The 19,720-nt window shown below is 45.5% G+C and overlaps 1 protein-coding gene across 1 annotated transcript in view; it reads right to left on the bottom strand.

Annotated features, from left to right (window-relative positions):
• LOC138498041 (uncharacterized) overlaps positions 1-19,720 on the bottom strand; it is a 458,173-nt gene that overhangs the window by 46,721 nt on the left and 391,732 nt on the right. The window contains exon 5 of the mRNA XM_069621879.1: positions 660-1,040. Coding sequence (XP_069477980.1) covers positions 660-1,040 — 381 coding nt within the window. The remainder of the gene's footprint in view (positions 1-659; positions 1,041-19,720) is intronic.

Below are 19,720 nucleotides of genomic sequence, written 5' to 3'. Positions count from 1 at the left end.
GAAGGCTTCACTGCACTGCAAAAAAAATAAAGGCAAACTGTGTGTGGGTCCATAGCAATGGAAGGAAAGGTGCTGTAAAGAGAAATCGTTCCTAACAAACACTCCCCCTAATATTAAAGTGTTGGTAAACAAAACCAATATATACACATTTGGACAGCCTTACAATCTGGATGTGAGGATAAAATGACTGTGACATTGCCACTCCATTGTGGTCCAGGGGCTGCTTGGAAATAATGATAGCAGCCCCCAAAACCAGATGAATGCAGAATGTTATAAGAGGGGGTGCTAGATCCCAATGCACAGACATACTTACAGTATTATATATAGTATTTAAAAGAATCTGCCCTCTGTGTTAAAGCATTTCTTTAACTGCCCTGCACTGTTACGTACAAGTGGTGTGAGATCCTAGCAAAAGGAAAAAACCCAAATGACCCCATCAAATCAGTGAATAGTGCTTCCAGTCCTGAAAAGCACTGCATTATGAATCCTTGTCTGTGAGAACAAGAATGCAAGAGAAATCACAGGACTGGCTGAGATGGTCCCAACTGATGCGAGGCGGCTGGAGCTCTCTGCCACCTTGAGATAGTGAGCAGGAGGAACCCAAAGAGATAGGTGGAAAACACATGGCATCCTCTGGTAGACCGGTTCAAGGTACTCACCACAAAGCGTGAAGTCCTTAAATTCCTTCTCTTCCCTTTGGCTTCCGTCTATCATGGAAATGACGCATCTGAAGACGGCGCCATTATCTTCCTGCAGGAGGGGAGTAATGGACAGAGTGCTGGTGATGGTGGCGAGACTGCAACATTGGTCAGTTCGACTCGTCTGAAATCTATAACGCGCTGGGTCCAGTAATGGCTCTGTGAGCTGATGTCCAGAGTGGTCCTGGGCACTTATCTCCATCACTTGGCCCTTGTGCACCTTTTGCCATTCCATCCTAATGTCTCGGGGATAATTGTGTCCTTTGCAGGTCACCTCAACAACTTCGTTCTCCATCCAGGTCTGTGGGCCCGAAATATCGTCCAGTGTCCGCTTCCTGGAGACTGAGAGACAAGAACATGAAATATGAGTCAGCCATTGGCAGCTTTATAGAATATCAGATCAGAGCAGAAGGTCTACCTCAAATATGCCTGCGTACATTAATGTATATGTCATTGAGCAATTCAACAGTGCACAATCAAACTCCAGACTTTCAAAAGAAACACGGGTTAGCGTTTAGTTTAAAGCAGCTACCGTGGGTGGTTATGACGGTTGCATGTCAGATTAGCTCTCTGCTGACTTTTTATTTAAAGAAATGTAAGTCGACTTTCCTTGATTAGGGGTTCTAGTCCTCTTATGTCACTTTTCCCTCTACCTCTTCCTTATCCCCCCCGCCCCGCCCTTTGTCTCTTTTTCCCGTATTTCTCTTAGCTTTCTCTCCCAAATATACAGTCTGGCAGAGTCTGAGGAGTGACCAGTAACTCTTTCTACTGCTGTGGGAGTGACTTTTGCTTAAAACCTGCCTCTCCCCGCGGAGCGGGCGCGGAGTCTGGCAGAGTCTGAGGAGTGACCAGTAACTCTTTGCTTTCTACTGCTGTGGGAGTGACTTTTGCTTAAAACCTGCCTCTCCCCGCGGAGCGGGCGCGGAGTCTGGCAGAGTCTGAGGAGTCCGAGGAAGTCCGTGGAAACTGGGACTCTTCCCTGGACTCCCCTGGCTTCCTGCACGCTGTGTTCACCCCCGCTCCAGTCACAGCTATAATGCGAACCAACGCATACACGGCTCCGATGAAAGGGAAGACTGCGAGTGACGCTATAAAGACTCGAGCCCAAAGGAAGCGTGTACGTGAGCCAGCGTGCCCTGACTCCGAACATTCATGGACTTCGGCGGAGTCTCCAGTCACACTTCGTACACCTACACCTACCCTTGCTGTCGCTGCTGTTCCTAACAGTGTGCAATCCAAGAATGAACGTGAGGGTCTGATGCAGCTAACATCGACATATACACACGACGACAACGACGGTGAAACAGTAAGTGTTTGTGTGGCAACTACTTCATGTGCGGACCCGGTCTTTCCCTCTCACTCCCGGCTAATGGGAGGAGTGGTAGAGGGGTTGGGAGCTGAGAGAGCGGCCGAGGTAACTGCTTTACAGTCCACTATCCACATCGTTTCTACCCAGCCCAGTCCCTTCAAAATGGCCGCTCCCCATGCTTTATCACCCCACTCCCCGTGTCCAAGTAAACGTTACGGGCCACCTGCTAAGTGTGCCAGTGATCAGGAAACACAAGATACTCCGTTGGACATGTCTAACTCGGCCCTAACACTCGGCCCTTCCGACCTTTCAGCCAGTACTTCATCACATGACAGTACCCTAATGCGATACGATCCTGCTGACATGCAAACGCCTCTTTGCCAATCCAATAGTGTGACGTCTGGTGTCCAGGTGCTCCAAATAACCCCTGGTGATTGCGATGTAGTAGGTGTCTTAACACAAAAAGAACCAACTAATGATTCTCCACGCCGACGATTCTACAGTGCACACGAGAAGTTGATACCCTCCCCGGCGTCGCCACTAAATACGCTGCACGAAGGTATTTCTCCTGACACAGCGTTCACATTCAACGAAGTGATTAAACCGGTTTCAAACCCGGTCTTACAATCCTTTACCAGTGACTCCCTTATAAATGCTCAGGGAGAGACGATGCCGACTCTGCAAGAAAAAGATCCAACCAACCGCAGGAACTCCTTGGAAGTTGTTAACAAGCTCTTGATGGACCTCAAGCACCTGAATAAAAGCAGATCAAATATCCTGGCCACTAAACACCTCACGCCGGCTGATATAGCCCCAACGAGAGTTCCGACTAACGCTGTGGTTAGTGTGCCCCAATCGGAGTTGTTGGCCAAAAGCTCCCCGTTGAGCCCTCCCACGATCAACTTGATCGAGAGTAGAAGCGGACGCTCAAGTCTTTCACCTAGCATTTTATGCTCACGGAAGAAATCTGTCACAACCAATCTGAACGAAAGCAGAAGTGGCCGCTCGAGTCTTTCATCGAGCATTCTATGCTCACAAAAGAAATCTGCTTTTGCGAAAGGGGCTGACCTCATCATATCGCAAAATGGTGCATCGTTTAACCTCCATCAACGTATGCATGGACCTTCAAGCGTGAGTTCCCAATCTGACGACAAGACAGATTCATCTTCATCAGACTCATCTATAATGGAGCGCCCCTTTCCCAAGATTAGACGCCTCCCAGTGGGCAAAAGGCGATCTAAAGGCCATATAATGGACAGCACCGGTAATGCATGCCACACATCAAATATGCAAGAGCTTCAAACTCTCATTATGTCATCAACCACAATTGCTTTGGCTCCTTTTTTAAAAATGTATGAACATATAAACGACACCATGAAAGATTTATCAGCTTCAATTAGTGGTCTAAATGCGAAGATTGCTAATCTGGATAACTCTCAAATGATCCTAATGAACACATCCTTACACACCAATAAACAGGTGGAAATGGCACTCAATGCTCTAATAGACAGTAACAAAAACGCACTATTAGACAGAAAATTATTGGCTGAAGTGGCTAAACAGGCATTACACCTCTTTCAACAAAAAGCAGATAATCTTGACCACAATGAAGCTCCTGAAGACAGAAATGCACAGACCTCTCGAACTCCAAATAACCATGCAGCACATCCACCCCTTTGGATACCAATAGCCACGTGCGCCCAGATTGCAGAACCTACTGCTCTCGAGTGCGACAGATGTGTAGACAAGGTAGCTTGTACTGAAAAGGTTACACTCAAAGATGGTCAGGAGCAATCGCTGTTGATACTCAATTCATGTGCTACAGGCCCGCAAACGGTTGAGCTTGCCTCCGCCGCTACTGATCTGACTACACTTGCACTGACCAACTTCCAGGCTAGCTGCCTGGAAACTCAGGATGCAGAGAATTCGACCCTCCATGATACTCGAGTGGCTGCCTCCTCAAACCCAATTCTTGGCCCTGCTCCTGTTAAAGAGGTGTCGGTCGACACATTAAAATCTGGAAATGATGCTGCCGTTGCAGTCTTCGACATATTTAAACATCCTACAAGAGGGCCCAGCACTAACCTGAAAACTGGAATTCAGAGAGGCAACGAACACAAAAAAACAAAAAACATCCCAATGAAAAAAAAGAATCGAGGTAATGATTCCAGGAAATTCTTGCGTAATTTAAAAACTCTGAATGTAATTGTCAACAAGACAACTCCAAAAGAGAAACAAGATGTGTATGCACCTCAACCAAACGACAGTGACACTGAGCTAGATCCGGTCACTGAACCCATAATTGACTTATGTTGCATATCGGAGGAGCTGTTAAATATGTCGGTACACGACGAACAAGTGGCCGACATAGCGGATGGGACTGCGGAGCACAACCTGCTGTCAGTTACCCCCCTGGACGTTTCCAGGCAGAAATATAACGCCGCTGTTCTCTCGAATGTTGTCTGCCCTACAATAAACAACCAGCCCGACATTGGCCTAAATTTGGCTGACAGTAATCCCTCTCCTTCAAAAGTGCCGGCTCGAAAAACATCTAGAATCATATCTATATGTGAAGCAACTGGGCCAATCATCACTTCCGTAGACGATATGAACCTCTGTTCTAAATCCTTCATGACACTCGAGGAGAAACGACGCAAGATCTGCAGCCAGTTCAATAAGGGCCCTTCTAAAATGAAAGATACAGAAACTCAAGCCTCTCCAATCTACTGTACCAATCTACAACTACCCAAAGCCTTTAAGACTGATCTGTCAGGTCCTAAATTACAGGACCCGACCCAGACTAAACTACTGTATTCCAAGGACCTGAGTGTGCCGCAAGAAAATCCCACATTGAAAAAGCACATAACAAACGAACATCATAAGAGTAAACATTGGAAGAGTGAGTCTTCTTATCATCAGGTACTCTTAGAACGGATCGATTCGGATGATGATTTGATACTGAATCGACACAATGTGCTATGGCTATGTCATCTGATCCCAAGCCTTCGGGCAATTGAATCAGGTGACCTGAAAATTGTAGAATTCCTCGAGGAAACCAAAAATGATGCAGTTATTTTACATGTTCAGTCAAAAATCATAGCTGACACTTTGCTCCAAGCCGGACCTGTGTTAATGTCGCTAGGGTTTGATATCTCACTAGCTCCAACAAGGGCCTCAACAGAGACCCTGAAAGAAGCCGCAAACCAGATGGAAGCTGGTAGAGATGATAAAATTCCTCCAAAGTGCTCAAGTGAACGGGTTACTGCGGCTTCCCATTCAAGACCCGTTTCCCTGATACAGAAACCTTGGAAGCCTATGAATGAGCTACCTAGCCAAAACAACATCAAGATTACAATCCAAGGAGTCAGCCAAACACATCAAACTGATGACCGGCCAGTGTCTGATATATCATCTATGACGCAGGGGAATGACTGGGCCTGGGTTGCTGAAACCCTAAACAACACCATGTCTTGTTAGCCCCAGGCTCCCAAGAACCATAACAATAAAAAAACCCTCAACTTGGGCTCCTGGAACACAAGAGGGTTCAGACACCTGTTTAACACCACCTGGGCCGATGATTTGGACATTATCTGCCTACAAGAGACATGGCTCTGTGAAAAACCTATTTTGGAGGGTTTTGAAATTGCCCATACACCGGCACTCAAACAGAATAGGGGGAGACCGATGGCAGGTCTACTTGTAGCTGCCAGGATCAACTCAGGTCTTCGGATTCTAAATTCAATAAGCATCTCTCCATATATTCAGGTGACTACGGTCGGGGTGGGAAGTACACCCGCTGGAGCTACATCTAAGATCTGCATTTTTAATCTCTACTGGAACCATGCAGTGAGTAGAACCACAAACTTCATAGATGAAGTCACGAAGTCCTTGGACGAGTATATGGAAGCTGGCCCCGCAAATGAGTTGATAGTCTGTGGAGATCTTAATATTGACTGCTTTGAGCATTCGAACGAATCAGGCTACAAGAAGATTGTAAAGAACTTAGAATTCCTTCCGGCAACCCAATGGTGTCTGGAAATGAAGTTACGTGACCTGATGATGCTGAATGGTCAAACGATGGGAGATATTCCAGCTGCTCCTACTTGGCGTCGAGGCGACCTTAACTCAACCTTGGACTACATATTTATATCGAGTAGGATCCACATGAGAACGACTAGTCTGTCTGTCCAAACAATGCAGCACAGCGATCATGACATGGTGGTCTTGACATTCATGGAAACAGTTGAAAACCCTCGAGATCTGTGGGCCTTTCCTATCAGAACAGGAACCGGTAGGATTCGCTTAAATCTAGACTGTAATGAGACAAGCAACATCCTGAGGGGCCTTCAGACCTCTGATTTCACGGAATATGATCACCTTTTAACTCAATACCGTGAAAACAGGATCCACATGGGCAACAGTCTGTTCTCATCGAAGCACAAATTTGATCTTGAGGTGCAAAAACGGAAACGACTCCTACGCTGGCAGATAAGATCGGCCCGCAAACAAACCCCTAGCGTTGCCAACGGAACTGTCAAAAAATTTAAACAACGCTATAAGAACTGGCTTAAGTCCCACAAAGGTATCATGTTGCAGAACGATGCAGAGCTAATGTTATCAAAAATGAAGAGCTCAAACACTGCTGATTACTGGAGATTGATAAATGACAATCTTGCTCCTCAACATGCTCTTCAAGCTAACTTGGTCTCTGAGGCCGAGTGGGTCTCCTTTTATGCAAACCTCTACTGCAGCAACAGTGAGAATGTTGCTTGGAGACCACCTGCACTGTCACATTGGGACTTGGTTTTCGACCATGATGATATATTGAGAATCATTAAGAACTTGAACAACTCAAGAGCCCCCGGCCCTGATGGCCTAACGAACTTTACACTCAAGCTCCAACCTGAACTATGGACCTCCTTCTGCGAGTTGTTGTTTAAAAGGATTGTCAATAACTGTAAGACTCCCAAGTCCTGGAAATCGGCAGTGATTATACCGATTTTCAAAAAAGGCGATCGCCACAACCCAAAGAACTATAGACCAATTGCTCTACTTGATGTATTGGGCAAAGTCTATGCCACTCTTCTCCAACAAAAACTGACGGAATGGTTAACAAGCTGCAACCAGATGGACCCAAGACAAACTGGTTTCGTCAAAGGTTTGGGCTGTGGTATCAACCTCTTAACACTTAACCTATTGAAAATGGAAGCTCTACGATCTAATTCCAAGATTTATCTCGCCCTTGTGGACCTGTCCCAGGCATTTGACACCATTAATAGAGAACTGCTTTGGTCTAAACTGATCAAATGGAATTGCCCTGCAAGTTTGTTAGCCGCTATTCATGATCTTCACACGGACACGAACATCAGAGTTCGCCTAGACCAAAAGGGCAACCTCTCTTCACCAATTGACACCTTTCGAGGCGTCAAGCAAGGATGCCCGCTTGCGGCAATCCTATTCAACTTGTTCATATCCGACATTAAGAATGTATTCTGTGGTCTCCGCACTTTCCCGCCAAAACTCCACGGCTCATACGTGGACTACTTAGTCTATGCAGATGACATCATACTGATAGACTCAACTCCTATAGGTCTACAGCGGAAACTGAACGCCGTGGAGAAATATCTAACAGAGAACGGGCTGGTTATCAACAGAGGGAAATGTGAAGTCGTGGTCCTTGAAAGACTCCATGGATTCAATATGCTTCGGCAGAAATTTAAATGGTATGTGAACAAAGAACCCATTGAGCGTGTGCTTAACACCAGATACCTAGGCATGCAGATAAGTGCTAGCATAAATGATGCACCCTGGGTTGATTCAGCTAAGAAAAAATGCCGTCAACTGGCATGCCAAGCAGTCTTAACCAACAAAAAGTTTGGCAAATTTAGTTTAAGACCAACGTTAACTTTCTTTCAGCAGAAGGTGGTACCGTCTCTGATATACGCTGGCGAAAATGCCTTTGGGTGTGGATCTGATGTGTGGAATTCCTTAGAAAACATCTTTTGGTCTAGGGTTCTCCATCTTCCCAAGGGCACCGCCACAGTGTGCATTAGATATGAACTTGGACACATATCTTTGCAAGCGAGAGTTGCCTGGAACCTCTTAAGCATCTTCAGGAAATTAAACATGAAGAGCACATTGCCCCAGATGGATATTTTACACAACCTACAGTCTGCCAAGGCCCCTACAATTGTATTTCAATGGAACAAGCTATGCCTTGAAGTGCTTAATACGTACGACATCACGATGCAACTGCTGCTTGAAAATCCAGATGCGGCAAAACTAAAGATCTGGAGAAATGACTGGATTCAGACCTGTGACAAACGAGCCAAATCGAGGTCTATGCTCGAAGTGCCGGCCGAGGCAAGGGCATATGGATGTGTACCCCTGTATTTGGCCTGTTTTCCTGACCAATGGGCTCGGGCTCTTTATCTCCATTTTAGACTGAATGTCATGACAACCAAAGAACGCCTCTGCTACTGGTCAAAATCTCCGGACGAAGATCTGACCTGTCGTTTTTGTGCTTCTTCTAAAGAAACTCTGAAACATCTAATCCTAATGTGCCCTGTGTTTGAGTCCAAAAGAGCTAACATCTTTAGTCCAATAACAATGAACTTTCAGTTCCTCACCCGAGATGATTGGTGGAGAGCCCTGTTTGAAGGATCAAACAGAGCAATGCTATAGGCACTAGTATCCTTTCTTCGTATTATAAAAGATCATCTACACGATATCTCGATGGACATGATTGTTGGGCCGCCCTGCGATCCACACCCGAGCTCATGTTAGGGGAAATAGATGGGGAGATGAGGGCCGGCACTGATTCGAGATGAATGTTAAGGATTGGTTTGTGTTTGTTCTTGCTTTTTAAAGGGTTAAAACAAAACCCAACAAAAAATATAAAATAAAAATAAAAAAAAATATACATGTATGGTCTGTATGAACATTTTAAGTTAGGGTCGTCAAAGTAGGTTTCTCGAACTTGGATACTAATTCATGACTGCAAGCAAGCAGGTTTTGCCCACTAGGGGGCATGATACCAGCAGGAGCATGCAAGAGCCACTGACTAGCTGTAAAGGGAACACCATAAGGGGCACTTGAATCATTTATTTTGAAGCTAAACATACTGGGGCCGATTCATGGAAAAGAACGCATTATTCCCACAAGGGCCGTGCGCCGAGAACAACACAGCGCGAGCCTACGCGCAGACTAAAAAATGCGCTCCGCGTATTCATGGAATGTACTGCGCAACGTAATCAAAAACACACGTCATGGAGGAAATGCCCCCGACACGTCTCCATGCAAAGCAAAAAAAGCCAGTACAGCTACCTTTGCGTGCTCCCCGGATGCAAATACATGCACCCGTCAAACAGTGCGTGGGGTCCTGCATCTCGAAGACCCTGCGCGGGGTCCTCCGTAACTGTTAACGGCATCCCAACACCATGCGTACGATGTTTCGTAACTCGGGAAAAACTATGAAAATCTGCATGCGAACCCCTGTAAACCGTTTGTGCTCCACACTACATTGCGTACATGCACACCTAAGTTCGATCAGATCCCTGGCTGCGTACACGCACCCCTAAATCCGACATGCAAATCCACCTCGGCGCTGTGATTGCTATGCGCAAGTGGCGGAGAGATGGATTTGTGTGGGCATTTCGCAAGAGGAAATTGCACGGTCACATCCATGAATACACTTTGTGGTGCACATTTGTGGGCATGCTATGGACTGCCTGCCGCTCACTTTTTCCCTTGTTCTTCTTCATTTTCCGAGTTCCGTCTCCTACTCTGCCCTCTGTGCAAAAGCTGGCATAATGGCACACATGTATGTATGTTTGAACAGGATTAATAAAGTCTGAGGCTGGCTGGGAAGCAATGCAGTGCTGTACATGGAGGGGTACACCCAGGGGTTTACATGCAGAGGGGCTGAGAGCGATAAGGGGAAGCAGTGGAGGGGGATGCTCCAGAGGGTGAGAATTAGGGTTTAGTGTAGAGATTGGTGACCTATTATTTAAAGAGTCGGACCTTCAGGTCCTTCCTAAAGCATAGCTTGGTTGGTGGGCAGCATTAACTGCTTTGGTAACTTGTTCCAGAGACAGGAGTGCGCAGCAGGAAAAGGTGTGTTTCCTGTTTTTTTCCTTCTTGCATGGCTTTGTTTCCAGCCTGGTGATGTTGTAGCTTCTGGTGGTACAATAGCCTCGGGACACTGGGTTTCACAGTTAGGTAGAGTGGTGTTTTAGCTGGGACTGCTTTGTAGTTGATGCAGGCTGGCTTGAACATGATGCTTTAAGAGGTAACCAGTGCAGCTCCTTGGTGATGGGGGTAAGGTGGTAGAATTTTCGTAGTCCTGTGATGACGCATGCTGGGTGGCTTTCAAAGAGACTCATTTGGCATCTGGGACTCCTACATTACCACTGCCCATGTGCCAGGTGGGATATGAGTATGACTTGGACAACCGTAGTGAAATCTGGTCTAGTACCAGCCTATATCCCGGGTTAGAGTCTCAACCAGAGTGTGTAGCTCACCATCCTTTCACAGAAGAGAAATGTCCACTACATATCAGTCTTTGTCCTGCCCAAGGGCAGTCCAGCATCAAAATGCCTGGCAATTATCTTCTGAACAAGAGTACCAACAGCAACCCCAGACACGTGTTTTGGCCTAGTTATGCCTCCTCAGTGAGGGTGAGCTGTACATCTCTAAGAACAGTGAGCAAGGGTTCCACGTCTGGATTACCCTTGTAACTTAGGGTGACAACCCAAAGCTACTTAATATGCTCAAACAAGGGGAGTTCTGGGAGTTTCTCTACTACCTGTCTATATCCCTGGTTAGTCTTTAGCTCATCATCCTTTCACAGAAGAGAAATGTCCATTACATATCAGTCAAGGGCAGTCCAGAACCAAAATGCCTGGTAATTCTCTTCTGAACAAGAGTACCAAAAGCAACCCTAGACACGTGTTTCAGCCTGGTTGGGCCTCGTCAGGGAGGTGGAGCTCTGCCTCTCTAAGAACATTGTGCAAGGGTTCCACTCTTGGATTAGCCTTGTAATTTAGGGTGAAAACCCAAAGCTACTCAATATGCACAAACAAGGGGAATTCTGGGAGTTCCTCTACTACCGGCCTATATTCCGGGTTAGAGTCTCAACCAGGATCTGTTGAGGCCCTTCTGGGCACGCTGGTCTCTGTTGGAGAGGTAGGTAATGCACTACTTCAGGACTGTTCTGTCAAAGCTGATGCACAATTTCGTGGATGTTGAGGAGGGCTGCATCGTCAACGGTATCAAAGGCCGCAGAGAGGCTTGGGTATGATAAGTAAGCAGCGGTGTCCTCTGTCCAGGATGTGCAGGACGTCAATTTGGATGGTGGCGGTCTCTGTGCTGTATCGTGATCTGAAACTGGTTTGGAAGTCCTCTTGGAGATTGTGCTGAAGCATTTCACACTGGAAGGATGACTAGTTCACCAGGTCACCTTGTTAACAATCCTTAAGTGCAATGACTACCAATGAGTATAATACTGTAATTATCACTGGCTAACATTAATGTAATGCAATGACTACCAATGAATGCAGTGCTCGGACTAGCGAAACACTGCTAAGCAGTGCACAGTGGGTGAATGTGGAGGTGGGAGCGAGAGTGTTTGGCACAGATGGAGAGCATGAAAGACAGAGACAGAACATGTGCTGGAGCTTGGCAGAATTGAGAATTTTAGAATTGTATTCTATGCACTTTCAGCCTTGCCAAGCCTTTCGTTCTAAAAAAACAAACAGCTATGCAGTTGCATTAAATTAAACACATTCAGAAAAAATGAAAATGACAACAGAACAAAAACAGAGAACATTTCCGTAACTTTAAACACTGAAATGTGATTTCTAAATGAAGCAAACACATGGAGGTGAGTTTTGAATGAGGGAGAGTGTGACATAGGTGCCCTTTCACACATGCTCACCGTTCTTTCTAGCAGCCATGGTTGCAAGGAGTGAACCCTGCTCGGTGCACCTTTGATCGAGTGGGGGACCATGGTGCGATATGCTCCACCGTTTACCTGTAATGCAGTCAGCAAACTTTACACATCTGCCATTATTTCTTTCTTTTTGATTTATCAACTGCGTTTTTGCATACGCTTTCTGGAGCTTTTTTTACACACCCCAACTTCAAACACCGTGAACACGTGCTAATCTTTTTACAGTGTTTATTTCCTCCTGTTTTTCAGTTTTTAAAACATTTAAACTGTATGGGGTATAGACATTCCCTTTTTAAAAATGTTTATTTTTATTTTATTTTATTAACATTCCGGTAAACAGCATTGGATAATACATCTTATCCATCTTCATGACAAGAACAGCAAGCTCTGCTCCATTCCAGTATTCTTATCCCAGTATAACGCCTCCTCCTCCACCCAACATTAGAAATACATATCTCGATGGAAGCAACATAGATCTCCTCAGTTAGGTCTAGCCGCCAGGAAATCATCGGTGATACAATTATTACCTATTTATGGGTAGGTATTTTCATGCTCGGGTAAACTCACCCACGTCTGGTCCTACATGTGATGTAAGGATGCGTGTGATGGGGTCGCTCGCATTATGGGAATGTGAGATCCAGTATCTAGTTTGCCAATCCCCTTCTCTCCCAAAGGTGTCTCCTCCGCTGCCCGACTATGCGTGGGTGCCATCTTTTATTTTTTGTATTTTTTGTTTCTTTTGTCGCTTCTGCCCTCCGGCCTGCCTGCATTTCCCTGCCAGGTTCATGTTGTAACTATTCAGTATATTTGAGAAATATATTTTCCAATGATTTCCCATATCCTGTCAGATTTTAGGTTATAACAATCCTAATGACCTCCCAGCAATCGCCTTAGATAATGCCCTGACTGAACATGGACTCATACAAAATATTACCCAACCTACTCACAAGAAAGGAAGGACACTCGATTGGGTAGCAGATCTAAATTGTAATATCACAATGAACGAAATTCTACCTCAATCTTGGACAGACCACTACCTTCTCTCCTTCGAGCTTAGCATTGATAATCTACTGAAGAAAACTCAGCCTCACTAGAAACAAACGCAACATTACTGCCGAAGCAATTATACCGCGAGTAATCTCAGCACTAAGCGCTCTACCCATCACAAATGACCCCAACCTACTGGTAGACTCTTATAACGATCTATGGCCAAAGCTATAGATATTGTTGCACCGCTTAAAATGCGTAAAGGAAAACCAAAAGCGCATATGAATTCATGGTTCACCCCTGAATTAAAAACATTACGAACTGAAAAGAGGAAACTTGAAACACCCCTTCATCAGAGAACAAAACCAACCTAGCTAATATTACAACTAAATACAAAGATGAGCTCATCCGCACTAACCGGGAGACCTTCAAAAATAGAATAAACCAAGCAGGATCCAGTACCAAAGAACTCTTCAACATACTGAGGGAGTTGGAGGACCCTAACCCACCCACGGATACATGCCTAAAAGACAAACCCTGGTGCACAAGTATCCAAAACGGACTCACCATCAAAATTGCCGGCCTTCAGACTCAAATAGCAGACAATCAGCATCAACTCACTGATTCTGCTTCCACCACACCTTTACCCACTACCCCATCACAACAGCAAACAGGCTTTAAATTCACTAAAGTATCAGTATCAGAGGTACAAAATATTATAGCCTCATCGAAACCTTCTAATTGCCGGGGCGACAGCTGTCCAGCACAGATCATCAAAGATGCGGCCAGCGACCTAGCCCCATTCATTACTAAATTAATCAACGCTTCATTCTCTAGCAGCACTGCGCCAAGTAACCTGAAGGAATCGTGGGTACTTCCTTTACTCAAAAAACAATTGTTAGATCCCACTATTCCCACCAACTACAGACCTATCATACCTGTCCCTTTCCTGTTAAAAATCCTAAATAGGGTTGCATACTTGCAAATCCAAGACTATCTAGAGGCAAATAAACTCTTGGGAACACAACAATCTGGCTTCAGACCTCAACATGGGACTGAAACCGCCCTTGTCGACCTCAAAAGCCAGATTGACGAACTTAAAGATAAAGGTAGCCTTGCCATCTTACTCCTCCTTGACCTGTCCATGGCATTTGACCTTGTCGACCACAAGGTACTCTGTGATCACCTCGCCACGGCAGCTCACTTCTCTGGGACCGCCATTACCTGGATTCAGTCGTTCCTCAATAATAGGACCATGCGGGTCTTCTCGCCTTCTGAAGCTGCTGTCCCCATACCCATCACCTGTGGTGTGCCCCAAAGCTCTTGCGTGCCGCCTACTTTGTATAATATCTTTACAAAGCCTCTGTTTGATAAACTGGACCGTCTGGGTGTCACCTACACAAACTACACAGATGACGCCCAGATACTCCTACCCCTGACAGGTATCTATGACACAGAAGTACTTAGTGTGAATGAAATCTACACAATCATTCAGGCATGGATGGCCGTCCATGGCCTCTGCCTGAATGACGACAAAACATAACTCCTCCTGAATGGTTCACCTATCAACTTAAACAAATTGAGCACAAATTACGCCACTATCAACATAGATGGGAACAACATCCCCATTGCCAAAGATGTAAAAACGTTAGGCTTCTATCTAGACGCCACCTCCAACCTAACCGAACAAGTGAACATGACCGCCTCACCTACCGCCTACGCAGGCAAGTTGATTAGGGCCTGCAGACCCTTGCTGGCAACCGAAAGTTGCCTCATACTAGCCAGAGCACAAACACGGTCCAAACTGGACTACTGTAATGGTCTCTACTTAGGTGCCAACAAACCTATCCTCAACAAACTCCAGATAGTGCAGAACAATGCTCTTAGAGCGGCCTTAAATATACCTAGAAGAGAGCACATCTCAGCGACCAGAAAACACTGCCAACGGCTCTCTATACAAGAAAAGATTAAACTCAAAACTCTGTGCCTTACCCACAAAGCGCTGAACCACACAGCCCCTCCGTATCTCACCAATACATTTACACTGAGATCCTCCACATGAATAACCAGATCTTCTAACACCTCCTGTCTTATGGTCCCCAGATCCAATCTAAAAAGAGCAGGCGGCTCCAGTTTCCTGGTCATGGCCGCCCAACTATGGAATACCCTCCCTTCCGACTCTGACTGCTCTCATAGCAGATCCCCACCTGACTATAAACTGCTCCCTTAGTACCAACGTTAGCAATGTCACTTTAACAGGGCCGTAGTTAGGGGGCATCTATAAACTAAGCATCTTAGACTTTTCGATCCTTCCATCTGTTGCCAGCTGCTTTCAGACAAGTGCCTTCACTTTGAAAGGCACTTGTTCCGTGAAAGTGATTGTCCCGAAAGACATGAAAGTTGCTGGTTGCCTATCAAATTCATAATGGGTGTTTAGTGGCTGCTCCCAGGCTGCATCTGTGGCCAAAGATGGAGGTGGGGTAGCCATGACATTTCAATATAAGTAAAATACAATATTAAACATTGATCAATTAAATACTATAGCATGTTTCCTGGACTGGTGTTTATTCCCATGTAGTGTACATACAATGCAACATTAAACACTGAAAACTACTGAATCAGTGATAATAGAAAGCTGGGCTCTTGGGTACATGGCAGCTGTTGGGTCAGAAGACAGTATGGGCATGGTGGCTGTGTGGAAAATGCAGCTGCTAGGTTTTTTCAAGCGGAGGCATATTTATTTATTTTTATTTTTTACATTTATTAAGTGCACAAACAGCAAGAAAGCATAGAGGCGCTGTTGCATGGGAAAGCGACTTAGTGACATGGAGCATACATAATGTGTTGCATGTATAGTCATTACCTTACAATAGCATATTGTTATAATGTACATTGCATAGCATATTATGTGCGAGGGCTAATCAGCTAGCAGGTTCAGGCAAATAGCAGTGTTTTGATAGCTTTGCAGAGGACAAGGTGGGATGATTCTGCTCTGAGGTGGAGTGGCAGGGAGCTCCATTGTATCGCAGCGATGAAAGGAAAGCTGGCGCCGCCCGCTCCGGCTCGTTTCACTTTGGGCACTATGACTTGGCGTATGGTGTTCTAGTTGGTCTGGAGGAGAGGGAACTGTTTATTCTCTGTGTTAGGTAGCGTTGGGCTGTCTGGTTGATACAATTCCGGGTTAGGGCAAGTGTTTTGAAGATGACATGTTCTTTGATAGGTAGCCAGTGGGCTTGTTTTCTAGCAGCTGAGATATGATCCCTTATAGCAGCGCGGACCGCGCTATTTTGAATGGTTTGGAGTTTCTCCAGGTTTCTTACTGACGTGCCAGCAAAGAGGACGTTGCAGTAGTCAAGTTGTGATCCAATTATGCCTCTTGCAATGGTGAGGCAGTTTTCGGTGGTCAGGAAGGGTCTAGCTCCGTTCAGTAGCTTTGTGTAGTAGGCTGCGGAGGACGTAATGGCGTTGACTTGCCTGGACATGGAGAGGTTGGAATCCAAGTACACTCTGAAGATTTTTACAGCATGAGAGACTGGGATTTGGATGTTATCAATGGTGAAGACCACATATTGGTTATCCAGTTTCATTAGTGTTTCAGTGGATCCAATCAGGAGTAGTTCCATCTTATCTCTGTTCAAGCAGAGCCAGTTCTCTGCCATTCATGCGTGAATGGTTGGATTAGGCGGAATTGAGGGTCTTGGCGTTTGACTCGTAGTCGCCCGTTAAAGGGAGGGGGATTGTGTGTCGTCAGCGTAGTTAGAGTTGGGGATGCCGAGCGAGTCCAGAATGTTAGAGAGTGGTCTGGTGAAGATGTTGCATAATGTGGGGGTTATACATGAACCTTGTGGCACTCCACATTGGATAAAATCAGGTTTAGTGCAAGCTTGGTCAGAGAAGACTTGCATGGCTCTCACTTGGAGAAATGAAGTGATCCAGGCTGTAGCGTTGGGGGAAAAGTGTGCTGAGGAGGAGAGGTGGTGGCAGAGGATTTTGTGATTTATGAGGTCAAAGGCCGCTGTTAGGACAAGGAGGAGAAGTAGGGTAGGTTTGCCTGAGTCCCTGACGTCGTCCATTTTATTTTTTAAGTCGAGTAAGGCTGTTTTGGTTTCATGGCCAGGGCGGAAGCCAGACTGGCGGAGGCTGAGGAGGCTGTTAGCTTCAAGGAACTGTTGGACTTGTGGGTAGGCTGCTTTGTCTAGGATTTCTAGCAGGAAGGGGACAGTGGGTATGGGTCTGTAGTTGCTGGGGGATGTAAGGTCGAGAGATGTTTTTGGAGGGGACTTACCCATGCTTCCTTAAGGCAGGCTGGGACAGATCCGGCCCCAGAACCCAACTTATAAAACTATGGTTTGTGCTTATTATACAATCTGTAGCTAAATTATCCCACTGCACTCCTGTTATTCATTTAGAATTTAACTAATGTATAAAATTGGGAATGGGGTGCCAGGGAGAAAACCAACCCTGACTCTAGGTTGTATGCTATATGAATCAAACAACAGATAACCACACTCTTGTGGGTCTCTCCCATCCCCTGCACACCCTAATTGGTATTTTAAATACAATCAATCGGTAAACAATGTTTATATATTCAATTTTGGAATTATAGATGGGATAACAGACTTACTGAAGAGAATAGACAACTCCTGAAGAAGGGGATTATGAAACCCCTCAACGCGTAGAGACACAAGTCACTGAATGGACATTCCATAAGAAATTGCTCTTAGGGGTCATTATTGAATGTTCTCATGATATACGAATCAAGACTTGTTATTGTCTATTCAACTGTGAAATGATTAACCAAGTGTTAAACTACAAAGTTGTAAACTTGAAAGTTTGGTATAATATATGGTTTAACAAAACAAAAAAATATATATTTCTAAGTAAAGAATCTTTTATAAGACAATTGACGTATCAAAAGTGTTATTTTTGAATTCCAAAATTGAATATAGAAACATTGTTTACCGATTGATTGTATTTACAATACCAATTTGGGTGTGCAGGGGACGGGAGAGACCCACAAGAGTGTGGTTATCTGTTGTTTGATTCTTATTATACAATTTGTACATGGGATGCAGGGAACAGGCCTGTTTCCCCTGGTCTCGGTCAAATAAAATCCATTTTGGGGTATCCGAGCTGAAATCTGCAAAAATACAAGGTTGTTTACACAGCTTGTATGCACTCAAATGAATTGTTCGGTAGAAACTTTAAAAACACAATTCTTGTGTCAGTACTTAATACAGATTAATGAAGGTTGCAGGACCATGCCAGCAGCAAGCACCTATTACCACGGATGCAGTATATTAGATGAATTTGATACACCTATCCAGTTGAGAAGGCCTGTATTAAGGAACACTGACAAAATAAAAATGTGATTTACAGTGGCAATGCTGACATATATTATTAAAACAATGCTCTTGATCTGCTATGGGTACAATGAGCTTGAAAGTGCGGCAGTGCTGGAATATTGTGTTTGGTTCAGGTTCAAAATAGCTCAACTCAAAAGAGCTCTTCTCTCTACAAAAAAGGTAACACATTCCATGGCCGAATCAACTACCATCTTACTGCAGAAGCCGGGAAAGGATCCTGAGCAAGCGGCCTCATATAGGCCAATTGCCCTAATGAACACTGACGGGAAAATCTATTCCAGGGTTCTAGTGGCTAGACTAGCTGGGATTCTCCCCGAGCTAATTCACAAAGATCAAACAGGCTTTATCCCGGGCAGAGGGACTCATGATAATATCAGGCGTACACTCAACATAATCGAGTCCGCAAACAGAATTAAAATTCCGCACCTAGTAATTTCCCTCGACGCACATAAGGCATTTGATCTAGTGAACTGGGACTTCATTCAGAACACTCTTTCTCATATGGGCCTTGGTCACAACTTTATAACTTGGTTAATGGCATGCTACCTACACCCATCAACGCAACTCTGTGTCAATGGGAGGAAATCGACAAGCATCCCTATATCCAGAGGGACCAGCCAGGGGTGCCCGCTATCGCCCTTGGTGTTTGCCCTATCGATGGAGCCGTTTGCCGCGAGAATCCGCCTCAATCCCAATATCAAGGGGGTCATGGTGGGCGGGACTGAACACAAATTGGCGCTCTACGCCGATGATGTACTTTTCACCGTCACTGATCCATCCAGCTCGCTGCAACCTCTACTCGAAGAACTAGAAGCATTCGGGGCATGTTACGGGTTTGGTAGAACTATGATAAGTCCTCTGTCCTCCTGATTAACCTCCCAAGGTGCCAGGGAAATACCCTATGTCCCGATCTGCCAATCCCGTGGGCTCACACCTCATTGGAGTATCTGGGCGTCCAAATCCCCAAATCCAGCTCATTAATCTACTAACACAACTTCCCTCAGCTATGTAAAATGCTACGTTTGGACCTGAAGCGGTGGGATAAACAGGAGATCTCGTGGCTGGGCCGGGCTGCCGCGGTAAAAATGAACTTACTCCCCCGAGTGCTATATCATTGCCATGCGCTCCTAACACATATCCCGGAAGCGGACCTTGCCGCTTTACAGCGCGATATTATGAAATTCATTTGGGGAGGGAAGAGACCCCGCATCGCCAGGAAAATCATGACCCGCAGCCGACAACTTAGAGATCTGGGGGTCCCTGACATCGCTAGATATCGGCGCGCTGCTCAACTCGCGCACTCCTTCACATGGACTCGCTCAGGGGATCGCCCAGCCTGGCTGCAACTGGAAGAAGCATGGTGCACGTCCCCCTTGTCAGACTTGCCTCACATCCAGTCCCAGAAAGC

The sequence above is a fragment of the Ambystoma mexicanum genome, chromosome 5q (assembly GCF_040938575.1).
Source record: "Ambystoma mexicanum isolate Mex_15411 chromosome 5q, UKY_AmexF1_1, whole genome shotgun sequence".
Lineage (NCBI taxonomy): Eukaryota > Metazoa > Chordata > Amphibia > Caudata > Ambystomatidae > Ambystoma > Ambystoma mexicanum.
Note: the sequence above shows the minus strand (reverse complement) of the source record. Positions and strands in the feature narration are given on the sequence as shown.